This window comes from Equus przewalskii, unplaced genomic scaffold (assembly GCF_037783145.1).
Source record: "Equus przewalskii isolate Varuska unplaced genomic scaffold, EquPr2 ChrUn-13, whole genome shotgun sequence".
Lineage (NCBI taxonomy): Eukaryota > Metazoa > Chordata > Mammalia > Perissodactyla > Equidae > Equus > Equus przewalskii.
Window position 1 is genome coordinate 8517563 of NW_027228750.1, and position 13085 is coordinate 8530647.

At 44.1% G+C, this 13085-nt stretch overlaps 1 protein-coding gene across 1 annotated transcript; it reads left to right on the forward strand.

The window, feature by feature from the left end:
- Nucleotides 1–6316: 6316 nt before the first annotated feature.
- Nucleotides 6317–9665, forward strand: KCNA3 (potassium voltage-gated channel subfamily A member 3). The gene has a single exon (XM_008528154.2). It carries the CDS (start codon nt 6513–6515, stop codon nt 8244–8246), a length of 1734 nt encoding a protein of 577 aa, XP_008526376.2. The 5' UTR covers nt 6317–6512; the 3' UTR covers nt 8247–9665.
- Nucleotides 9666–13085: the final 3420 nt, after the last annotated feature.

Here is a 13085-nt window from a genome sequence, read left to right on the forward strand (position 1 = left end):
GATAGATTCTAGACCCCCCTGCCATGGGTGAGGGTAAGGATGAGATTTCCTAATATATTCTGACAAGTTTGCTTAGAATTGGCTCAAAAACGGAGTTGTCCTGAGTGAAGATTATAAACGAAGATTTTCAATACTCGCAGCTGTGTCTAGGTCAGGAAGGGTCTAACATATGAAAACATGGTTTAGTTTCATTTGCATCCATTTTATAACCAAGTAATATATCCAATGCATTTTGTCTCAGGTATGATGAAGTCCCCAAAGAATTGTATTCATATTCTTTTGTCATTATAATATTCAGTATTAATCAGATCATTATGCGCCTTTAAACACTCTCATTAATATTATTACCATTGTAAAGAAAACCCAATAAAATTGTAATGCTATTCTACAGACATGTTCTTGAATTGCTTTGTCAACATCATTTCAAAACCTAATGACGAAATAATTACGCTGTAACATTATGTCTGTAAATTAATAAGATATGTTTTGGTTTTCACCAGAATGGCAATACAAAAAACCTCAATCAAAATTTACCCTTGACCTTACAGTATTTCAATAGATTCTTATAAATGTCTGCTAAAGCTTACAATTTCATGTCAATTCATGTTCAACAGCTCACATTAATATCGGCTCAATCATGTGACTAAAATAATCCCTTTTAGTTCTCGAAATTAATTTTATTGTGGCTCACCCGTAGCCTCACAACAAAGTACCTCACAGAAGGGACATGAGGAAACAAATGAAAGCAATTTTCTAGATATTTTAAAACATTCTTCATCAAATCCACTTTGAGGAAAACCATGGCCAAAGTATTATTTGTAATGTACCTCTTGCTCAAAGAAAGTTAATAGATTTGGTAGTGTTCTAAAGCCATTCAATTGTTTTTACAAATGTTAAGATTCCCATCTGCAAACAAACAATTGGTACATACCAAGGGATTTTACTGCTTGTCTCATCATTAATTGCACATCTCGTGTATGACGAGAGTGACTCTTGATTTTTCAATAAGTTAACCAGAACCAGAAAAGGCCATGCAAGTGTTTCACTGTCTGATTGCACTCACTTATACACAGAGGCTCAAGAAGAAACTTTGGGCTTATTTAAATGCTTGACCCAACATAATACTTTTAACTCCTTGGTTGGCATGAACTTGCTGACAGAATTCCAGTCTTCCCTGAATAGAGGGTTTTTTTCTGAAAATCACCCTGCCATGTGAGAACACAGATGTAGACCGCTGGGTCCCTCTGAGGGACAGCAACACCAGATAGCCATCCCAACCCCAGTCAGGACCTGTATCTGCACCTACTTCTAGAATAACTTCCTCCCTGTATCTAGCATCTTTCCTACTTTTTAAAAAATGGTACCAATTCAGGAGAGCCCATTTATAACCTTTGTAATGAGGAACAGGATTAATATCTCCATCATGGTCTATCAGTTTTTCAGTGAATAACTATTCATACTTCATAATCATTTTCCTTCTATTACACTATTTGAAAAGCATTTATCATGTATCAGCACAACATTGGAGACTGGAAATATGAGGATGAACAAAACAAGCCCTCCAATCCTCACAGAAGTGGTCTGAGGTTGCACTTGAGAATGCGGACTTCTCCCTTTGAATCCTGGTTCTACCATTTCCTAGCTGTGTGATCTCGCAGGAGTTACTTTACCAGCCTGCACTCAATTTCTCCATGTGTGAAACAGTATAGTAGTAATATTACCTTCCTATAGGGCTGTTGGAAGTTACTGCATAAAAAATGCTTAGCATAGTCCTGGCTTAGCACAGTGTAGTCACTGCTCAATATGTTAGCTATTAGTATTATGAAGTTCACAATCTTGTAGCTAGACAGACCATATCATACACAGTAAATATAGTACAGTAAAGCCCTCTGAAGGAGCTATGAACAAAATGCCATAGGAGCTCCAATGAGAAAGAGTGCCATGAATTCATTTATAATCAGTTTAATTGAGTTTTCTTTGAAGTGGTAATCACGGCTGACAGAGAGGGCAGGGGTCTCAAAAGAGGTGACTGCTAAGCTGGCCTTGAAGATTGAATTCACCAGTGGGAAAAAGGTGGCAGGAGTGTCCAGTGAGCTATAGCATGAGCAGCTAGCCTGAGCAAAGGGTTGGCAGCATGTAAGCGGGTGGTATGTCTAGGAATGAGCAAGTGGTATGGAAAGAACACAGAAGATGCTGCCAGAAGGACCAGGGTTCAACCATCATGGTAGCACTAGACAGCAATGTGAGCCAATCTATGTTTTACAAAAATAACTCAGCTACTTCCTGAAGGATGAAATACATAAAAGAGAGATTGAAAGCAGGCAGCCTGTTATGAAACGAGCAGGGCAGCCTGAACTGGGACAGTGGCAGTGAGAATGGGAGTGGTCAGGACAGAACTGAGAGGGACTTGAGGGAGAATAGAAAGCACTTAGTGACTGACTGGATGTGGGGGACACAAGAATGATTCAGGGATGACTTTGTATTCTAGCAAGAAATAAGAAAATAAGGAAAATAAGAAAAACAGGAAGAGAAGCAAGTTTGGAGAGAAAGACAATGAGTTCAGGGTTATAAATATTAAGTTTGGAGTATCTGCAGGAAGAATATCCAAGTGGGCAGCTTAAAGCATAATTCTGGAGCGCAGGATAGACCCACCCAGGATGGTAGGGAGAAAGGAAAGCAGAGAAAAAGGGAGGAAGTGGCACTTTAAAAAAATAATCCTTGCATATCTGCACAGCCCAACTGTTCTGTGAAACAGAACCAGAACTGTACAGATACTTCTCCAAACAACCCCTCTACACCAGCAAAACTGGTTCACTCACTGTGCCTTACTATGCCTGTGTGTTCACTCTGCACCTTTTCCTTCCTCCGTTCAACATACGTTAATTAATCATCTATTATGTGCCAGCTACTGTTCTAGATTTAGGGGATACAGAAGTAAAAAAAGTCAAAACCCTGCTACTGGCAAGTTTATGTTTTAGTGCAAGAGACAGTCCATAAGGAAGTAACCAAATAAACATAAAATATAATTTCAAGTAAATAAACGCAATAAGGAAAAATAAAGCAGGTAAGAGGTTAGAAAGTTGCCAAGGGAGGAGTGGAAGGGGAACTCTTTGAAATCAGGGGTTGTAGTGAGGGAAGGCATCTCTGATGAAAGGATATTTTAAACAGAGAGCTAAAGTGATAGAGAGAGCCGTGTGAAAATCTGGAGGAAGGGTGTCTCAGGCAGAGGAAAGAGCAAGTATGATGACACTGAGGGAGGAACCAGCTTGGTATGATTGAGAAACAGCCAGGCAGACAGCTTGGCTAGATTAGACCAGTCACAGGATATCTTATGACATTTCTGGTACTATTTACTGTCTATATTGTTAACTAATACCATTGTAAAGATTTTCATGGATTTATAGCCTATCTTCCCAACTGCTTGTAAGTCTACTGAGGGCAAGGTCTCTGTTCAAACTTCATACTCCTACAGTGCCTACGACCGAGACTTGCACATAGTAGGTATTCTTTCTCCACTCATTTGTCTGTGATTGTAATTAGTGGTACTCTCTAGGCCTGCCCTGTCCCACTCTCAAACGCTTCTGGGTTAATTTCAGAGGCTGCTAACCATCTGGTAAACCACTGGTGAGCTATTTCTGGTACTGCTGTGATCAGTAAGAGACTCAAGTATGCCCAGAGCAACACAGAAAGCCCAAACACCAAGCTTTACCCTTGCCATTTGCAAATCTGATGGTTTTACTTGGGCTCTAATATGGAAGAGAGAAATATGAGGAATTCTGCACATGCTCGCAGAAGCTGTTGGCTTTGCCACAGTCCTATGCTTAAACATTATAATAATATTATTATTATCCCACAGGGTGTCATGAGGATTAATGAGACATTTTCAAATCACTTTGAGCTACTCCACTGGGGGTACTAAATAAATGGTATGTGTTCCTCCTGAAGTGCCATTTTTGACACTGATTTCTTGTGATGGGTTCTGCTGTCCAACAGGGCTGGAATTTGCCCACCAACTCGTTTCCTATAAACAATAGACTAGCCATCAGAAGGCAGTGGTTTTCAGTCAAAATAAATATGAATTGAAGTGAACTAGTCGGCAATCAAAAGCAAATAGGCTGCTGTTGGAAATCTAGTATTTATTAAGCACTCACAGTGATCAACATAAGAGTTTCACAGTGTGATACGGTAGAGCAAACACTGAATTTGGAAATGGTCCAAGGTTTTAGGCCCAGCTCTGCCACTAACTAGCTGTGTGAGCTTGAACAAATTGCTAAACTTCTCTGGACCTCAAATATAAAGTAAGGGCTGTCCAAAGCAGCTTATAATCAGACTTCTAGACAAGGCAATACATGAAAGGAAAGGAAATAGTCATTTCTGAAGAAGAGATACTTCACAGCAGGGAGAAGCTTAGGACCATCCATCACAGGACCATCCCCTGTTCTGGTCTTCCTTGCCATTGATTAATATTAATTTTAGTACTAATTCCTGCAAATGGAGAAATAAATCACTTTCTAAGTCAGACATAGAAGTGCATGAAACATTTGGTCTTTAAAAATAGGGTCTTTGCCTTTCTACGAGCCATCCTTGCGGCCAGACGTGTCTTATTCTTAGCTTTAAGTATATGAATGATTGATTATACTGCTACCCTAATCACCAGCTCAAAAGCAGTGTTCTACTTTTGTGAGAGAGTGTTTTACAGGGCTGTCCACTTTTACCACCTTACAACATATGCTACTGCCTGCAGTGCCTGGCACTGACCTGGAGGTGAAGTGGAAGATAAAAGGACCCTAAAGAACATGCGTGCTTGTTGAACCCAGAAGAGGCAGAGTGGAAACTATATGGAATTACTGAGTAGTGGACTGACTGTGAACTCAGTTTCCCCTCACTCCTCATCCCAGGAATCCCAGTGGTCCTGGACTCATAGAGAAGAAATGTTGACACTCCAGAGCAGATAGATATGCAAAGAATTACTTATCGGGGACTTCAATTCATCAAACATATACTGAATTCCTACTATGTATCAGGCACTTTGATAGTTGCTAGGAATATAAATTGGGTAAGACCCCATCTCTGCCCTAGCAAACCTCACGGCTGGGAGTGGTGGTGGGAAGCAATGACCACGGATCACCTTACTTCAAGTAGAATTGTCAGCTAAGTTATGATGGGTGAGGGAGTTGTCTAGACGACGGTTTCTCTTTTGTAAATGCTTTGAATGATACAATAGAAAACACATTTTTAAGCCTAGGTTGACTCTAAATTGGAGTTGCTAAAATGTCTGGAAACAGAAATTGTGTTCAAAGTGACCACAACCATTTGGAGAAATAGTTTAGGTTCAAAGAGGATAAATCTAAGTTATCTTCTCCAGGCCGAAATCAAGCAACAGAGAGACACGTTTCGGAAGGAACGTTCTCCCCCTTTAGCTACCAGAGCATGGCCTGCTCCCTCCCACCAGGCCAGTGGCAGCAGATCAGGTGGAGGGACCAGGTCCGGGTCTCACTCCCGTCCCACCCACGGTACTCGAGGTGTGAATTTCCCTTTTCGTTTTCTCTCATTTTCCCGCCGACAAGAAACCTCACTGTACTGAAAAGAGCAGGCCGCCCTCGCCAATCTCAACCAGAAACTTGGTCCTTGGTTCTTCTCAAAGGTTGAAATCTCAGCTACGAAAGTCAGAGGAACTAACTATTCGCTACAGAAGCGAAGTCCCTGAACGCCTTTAATGACCCATTTTCTTCAGATTCCGGATGCGAAACTCATCAGCACCCATTCCTCCGTGCGGCTTCTCATCCAAACAGGAGCTAAACTATCTAGAGCCCTCCCGGCCCGGCAGTCGCCTACCCTCAGGCGGGCTCAGGATGGTGGCACAGGCTGGCCTCTCCCCCAGGGCGCCCGCCGGGTCTGCGCCCCCTGCCCAGGCAGCCCTCTGGGCCCGCAGCACAGCCGCACGCTCCCTCCCCGCTGCCTGCCCCCCTGCCGCCTCGGCGCCGCGGGCGGACCCAGGTGGGGGCGCCTGACGAGGGCGCGGGGCGCGCGGGCCGTGGTGTGGCCCAGGGCCGGCCGGGCAGCCCCGCGACTGGGCCGCCGCCTCGCGGGCCGGGGGGCGGGGGGCGCTGACCAGCAGCCTGCCGACTCCCCGAAGGCCGCCGAGACGTTCTGGGGGGGCGCCGAGACGGAAAACCAGGGCGCTCGCGTGACCCAGAGGGGCGACGAGGGCGGAGGCCAGGGGCAGGGCTGGGCGGCTCCCGGGGGGAGCGGGCGCGCGGCCGCGCGGTGGGCGGGAAAAAGCTGAGGGGACGCGGAGGGGCGGGCGCGCGCCCTGCGGCTGCGGGGGCGGAGGAGGCGGAGGCGGCGCCTCTTGTGAGGAGCCGCGCGGTGCGCGCCAGACCCAGACGGATCCTCGCGGCGGTGGCAGCGACAGCAACAGGCGGCGGGCCCGGCTCGCGGGCGGAGGCGGCGAGGGGCGGGAGCGCCAGGCGGAGCTCCACGGCCCCGCGCCGCCGCCTCTTCCCCGCCGCATGGACGAGCACCTCAGCCTCCTGCGCTCGCCGCCGCCGCCCTCCGCCCGCCACCGCGCCCACCCTGCGCAGCCCCCCGCGAGCGGCGGCGGCGGCGCCCACACGCTGGTGAACCCCGGCTACGCCGAGCCCGCCGCAGGCCCCGAGCTGCCGCGCGACATGACGGTGGTGCCCGGGGACCACCTGCTGGACCCCGAGGCTGCCGACGGCGGCGGGGGCCCGCCTCAGGGTGGCTGTGGCGGCGGTGGCGGCTGCGACCGCTACGAGCCGCTGCCGCCCGCGCTGCCGGCCGCCGGGGAGCAGGACTGCTGCGGGGAGCGCGTGGTGATCAACATCTCGGGGCTGCGCTTCGAGACGCAGCTCAAGACCCTCTGCCAGTTCCCGGAGACGCTGCTGGGCGACCCCAAGCGGCGCATGCGGTACTTCGACCCGCTCCGCAACGAGTACTTCTTCGACCGCAACCGGCCCAGCTTCGACGCCATCCTCTACTACTACCAGTCCGGGGGCCGCATCCGCCGGCCGGTCAACGTGCCCATCGACATTTTCTCCGAGGAGATCCGCTTCTACCAGCTGGGCGAGGAGGCCATGGAGAAGTTCCGCGAGGATGAGGGCTTCCTGCGGGAGGAGGAGCGGCCCCTGCCCCGCCGCGACTTCCAGCGCCAGGTGTGGCTGCTCTTCGAGTACCCGGAGAGCTCGGGGCCGGCCCGGGGCATCGCCATCGTGTCCGTGCTCGTCATCCTCATCTCCATCGTCATCTTCTGCCTGGAGACGCTGCCCGAGTTCCGCGACGAGAAGGACTACCCCTCCTCGCCGTCGCAGGAGCTGTCCGAGGCGGCCGGCAACAGCACGTCGGCAGCCCCCGCGGGAGCCTCCAGCTTCTCGGACCCCTTCTTCGTGGTGGAGACCCTGTGCATCATCTGGTTCTCCTTTGAGCTGCTGGTGCGGTTCTTCGCCTGCCCCAGCAAAGCCACCTTCTCCCGAAATATCATGAACCTGATAGACATCGTGGCCATCATCCCTTATTTCATCACTCTGGGCACTGAGCTGGCTGAGCGACAGGGCAATGGACAGCAAGCCATGTCCCTGGCCATCTTGAGGGTCATCCGCCTGGTGAGGGTCTTCCGCATCTTCAAGCTCTCTCGCCATTCCAAGGGGCTGCAGATCCTGGGGCAGACGCTGAAGGCTTCCATGCGGGAGTTGGGGTTGCTCATCTTTTTCCTCTTTATTGGGGTCATCCTTTTCTCCAGCGCCGTCTACTTTGCCGAGGCAGACGACCCCACTTCAGGTTTTAGCAGTATCCCGGATGCCTTCTGGTGGGCAGTGGTAACCATGACAACAGTAGGTTACGGTGATATGCACCCAGTGACCATAGGGGGCAAGATTGTGGGGTCACTCTGCGCCATCGCTGGTGTCCTCACCATTGCTTTGCCCGTCCCTGTGATTGTTTCCAACTTCAATTACTTCTACCACCGGGAGACCGAAGGGGAAGAGCAAGCCCAGTACATGCACGTGGGAAGTTGCCAGCACCTCTCCCCTTCTGCCGAGGAGCTCCGAAAAGCAAGGAGTAACTCGACTCTGAGTAAGTCGGAGTATATGGTGATCGAAGAGGGGGGTATGAACCATAGCGCTTTCCCCCAGACCCCCTTCAAAACGGGCAATTCCACTGCCACCTGCACGACGAACAATAATCCCAACTCCTGTGTCAACATCAAAAAGATATTTACCGATGTTTAATCTATGATCCAAGTGACATGCTGTGCTCAGTATTATGTGGAACGTGCCCCCTTGGTCTGTGTATGCCCTTGTTTTATACATTTCCAGGCCATTCATCAAGGAAAGGACATGAAGAAGTGGAAAGCACACTTCATTCTCCCTCACCCTACTGCTTCATACTGAAACAGGTGTCTGTTTTGCAAGTGGGCTGCATTCTCTCAGCTCTCCTTTTTTTTTCCCCTCTCCCTCTCTCTCTTAATATTGCAAGCAACAGACTTACTTTAAACTTGATTTCTAGTACAAATCCTGTTTAAAAAAATAAAAACTGTACATCCTGGTAGGAAATGAAACTAGAGAACGGTTAGAGTAACTGTTTAACCTGAGAATTATTTGTTGCTTTACTAAGTAAAGCAGGCACATATTTAAACGGTGCTTCAGTTTGATGGACCCGTCAGCATTATTGAATCTTTAGTTCAATTGCCTGTGCTGTGGATATGTGGATGGAAAGTCTAATGACTTGTAAACCCACCATAAGTTCATTTGGTTTTTGACTAGAATTTCTATTGGAAACTCCCCTCCTGGAATTTACACTTCTCTACAACTTTGAACAAAGGGGAATGCCTGAGATGTCCTGATCTAATATAGTTTAACTCTTTGGGGCTTGTTAAGCATTTGGAAGTATTAGACTAACAGATTTCCTGTGAAGTTGTGTGTGTGTTCCAGCCAACATCTATCAAAGTCTAGAAACAGATGTTTTCAGTGCTGCTGAGAGAAACAAAATTTCCTAATGCATCTGAGAGATAAGCTTCTGCAGTATCACAAGAAGATTAAAGTGGCAGACACTCCTTCCAGCGGAAGTTACTAATTCGGACCTGACTGATGCAGTTCCCATAGCAACCCATGTTTCCTGGGAAACCCGAAAAAGGTTGTCATGGCATCTCTTGCTCTCTAGCCCCGCCCCCTAGCCCCTGCCTTTTCCACAGTAATCTTTCCAGATGTTTTCTAGTTACATGATTTCATAAGGAAAATCACTGTTTGAATAAAGTCTGAGAATCTGAGGTGGTGATATGAATCACAAAATGCCTATTTTTTTACTACAAAAAAAATCACTGATATCATTCTATAATGACTGAATCCAGAATGAAAGTATCGTCTTTGGAATGGTTAGATATGCACCACAATAAGGAATGATTTGAATTAAATGCCAGTAATTAGGCAATAATTTTAAAAGATGCTTCTCTACTGTTTCCTTTCTCCAAGAAGTTTCAAGCCAACAAATGAAATTTAAAAGCAAATTTCAAAGTGTTCTGTACATAAGCAAATGAAAGATTCAATCAGTGCACCTGAAACTTTACTGCAAGGGACCTTCAGACTTCCTCTTTAAAATAAAATCCAGATCCCACAACAGCACTGTTACCATCACAGCACTTGAAAAACAAAGTAAACTTTAAAAATATAAAGGATGCATATTTTTAACTGAGGGAATTGCAGACAATCAATTCGAAAGAGGGACGGGAAGTAACCAAATCTTGGGGAAATTCCTGCAAGTTTCAGCCATATGCCAGGGGTTGCCAGAAGACAAACAGAATCAGGTGAGCACTCTGTGCGCTGAGAGCACTCCTTTTTGTCCAGGGAACCAGGGAAATGCTCTTCCTGTCTAGATTGGCGATACTTGGAAAACCAATAGTTTTATATTAATTATGTGCAAGTGCCTTTTAAAGATCATTTACAATACCTTTTCCATTTGATTTCCATGTTGCTAATTATCATTTGGTTTCCGTTGCTTATTGCAAAAGGATGGGGAAAAAAGTCATTGCTCTTCAGAATAACTTTCACCCAGACTGAGCTGAAAATGATTCCATTCTGTTTACTAACCCACTTGGCTTCGGAAGAACCGGTTTCCCCTTAAAAATGAGAGTAATCTATTTTTAAAGTTCATAAAATATTTTCAGGTAGTCAGAAGCCTACTTACTTTATTATTTGTGCATTTGAGACAGTGAAAATTAATGTCTTACAATAAGACTATAAGAGGGGAAGAGGAAGAGAAAGACAAAAAAAGAGGCAGGAACTCTATCTGGTCATAGGGTCGTTGTTTTTATCTCTATGTGGGTCAAAATCAGACTCCTTTATCTAGTTTCCTTGGCTACTTGTTTGAGTTACTTGTAACATTGATCTACCTTTCGACCAAATTTGTGGTGTTCTTAATGACCATAAATTCTTTTTATGACCCATTTTGGAGGTAATATGTTAGACACACTGTAGTAATAAGATTAAGAATAATTTTTGTTTTTGTTCTTAAAAGAACATAAAGATAGACAAATCACAGTGACAATTTTATTCATATTTATTCAGAAGATGTAGAAACCCTGAGTAGTTCTATTAGTAAATTACTATGGTTGTGGCATAATTTTTGGAATTGTATGGAATTTTTTGGAATTAAATAACAATTATATGAAGGAGACCTTTATTTTTTTAATTCAGAGGAATATGGCTTTTGAGTTATAACTTCGAGGTAGTACATTGCTTCTGGTCGCCATATTGTAAGCCCCTTAGAGGTTATAGATTCTGTGTCTTGACAAGCTTTGGCTACTAGTGCCCCACAGAGAACGTAGCACCTTGATGTATTCAATATATATTTGATGAGTGAATGGCTATTATCTTACATGAATGTTATATTCAGGCTTTTAATGAAGTGGTTTGAAGCCTAAGTTCGGTAGTCATATTGCCAGGTTTTGAATCCTGACTCCACTGTATGACATTGAGCAAATTACTTAACCTCTCTGGACCTAAGTTTCCTTATTGATGATAATAAATAGTACCTCATGGGGTTGTTGTGAATAGTAAATGTTAATACAGGTGTAACACTTAGAAAAAATAATGCGTGATATGCAGCAGAGATTACATTATTAGATTATTTGCTGAGAGTACGTTATTGTGATCATTACTCACCAACATTGTATAATTAATACCAAGCTTTGTGAATAATATGAAATACATAAATAATCAGTGTCTTCCTATTTACTTTCTATATAACAATAATAATTACCACTTATTAAAGGTTGACCATGTCCTGGACACTTCTCAACTCTGTAAGTGGTATTAACCCTGTCTTAGGAGGGCAAAAAATAGATGGTTAAGTGATTTCCCTAAGACTTCACTGCTAGCAAGAGACCAGCTACGATTTAAAGCCAGGTCATTCTGGCCCCAAAAGCCATTTTCCTTTTGTTGGGTGACTTGAAAGCGACTGAGAAAATAAATTTCTTATGCTTTTAGGTTTGACTTCAGGCCATGTTACTAATTAATGATTTCCTATAAGAGACGTATCTCTGGAAACCTATTTCATGCAGTATACTGAAAATTAACTCTTTTCTAATCATCAGATCTTTTTAACCATAGGGATCAAATATAAGATATTTAAATTGGATGAAGAGATTGACTTTTCTAGTAATAAAAGATTATTTTCTTATATGATTGATTTATCTAGATTTAATATTACACTCAGAAAGAATAAGCAGTCGTAGTAATGATCCCTGGTAGACAATGAATATTTTTCAGTTTTAAGATTAATTTCCTATTTTCATGTGTTTCAGTCTACAACAGGTGATAGTATTAAGCAAATTGTTATTTTTCCATCTCCTTATGCTTTGCTTAGGTTCCTGAAGAACCATGCCAGAAAGCAGTGTAAATATTGGATTCTCCTTTATTAAGAAGGGAGAAATTACTTAAAACAAAAGGATTGAAAGCAAAAGGAGATTGCCACTGCATTGAAATTTGTAACATTATTGCCTTACCCAGCCACTTCATGGATCTTTAAGAGCAGCTGTGCTCAAAAAAACATTAGAATATAATTTCATCCCCTATGATAGCTGTAGCCCCCTCTCTAAGATCCTAAATCATTTAGAAAATGAAAATGGATAGTGATTTGGGCTTAGCGCAAAATGCAGTGAGTCTAAGTTTACTCCACTGTTGAGCTCAATTGCACGTCTTGGATGTTGGAAGGTGTGCATACGTCTGTGTGTACAAAAGATTCCTGGGAGGAGGTGTGGCTGGATCCGCACACATCCATCAACACCCTGGCGAAGATATCCATACCCTACAGCTGGTGAATCCAGAGCTAACAATCATAACATTGTTATTATGTTATCTCTTTTATGGTGTTTTAAACTGATACTATACCAAATTTAAATACCCACCAACTATGGTGACATAATCACAAACATCTACACATAAGAGGAAGTGTTATATCAGTTATTTCTAAACTTTGAAATAAAATTTCAGGATTGAAATTTTAAATGCACAGTATGAAGAAATTTAAAGTTATGGTTTGTCTACATAAAACTTGTTATTCTTTGGCATATAACATACTCAAGTAATTGCTTTACCGATCGTATAAATTCCATATATACCAATATAGTCTATTCCTTTGAGAACCATAACTATAATTTACTGTCTTCTATACGTTTAAAATTTCAACATTTTCTACAGCAGTTCCAAGTCTTTCCCACCTCTCAGCTGTGAATAGAAGTGATAACCCCTCCCACTAAGAAATGCAAACAAGCACACGTGCCCCACAGTCTGAAGACTTACGGAAACACTGTGAGATAGAGGGGAGGAGCATAAGAATGGGGAAGAGGATATTGAGGAATGGCATTTTAGGGTGGGGTTTTTTCTGTTTTGTATTTGGTTTTTTAAACTAAGGAAGATAAAACTGTTGCTTTTGTACTACTAATTTCCTTTATTTTGCTTGGCAATTTTATATATACTAATGAAATCATTTGTTTTTTATAACCTTTGCAAGAGAGCAAATCAGAGGAGTCAGGAAGAAGGGAGGGAAAGCCATGCAGAGCCCAAACCTTACTG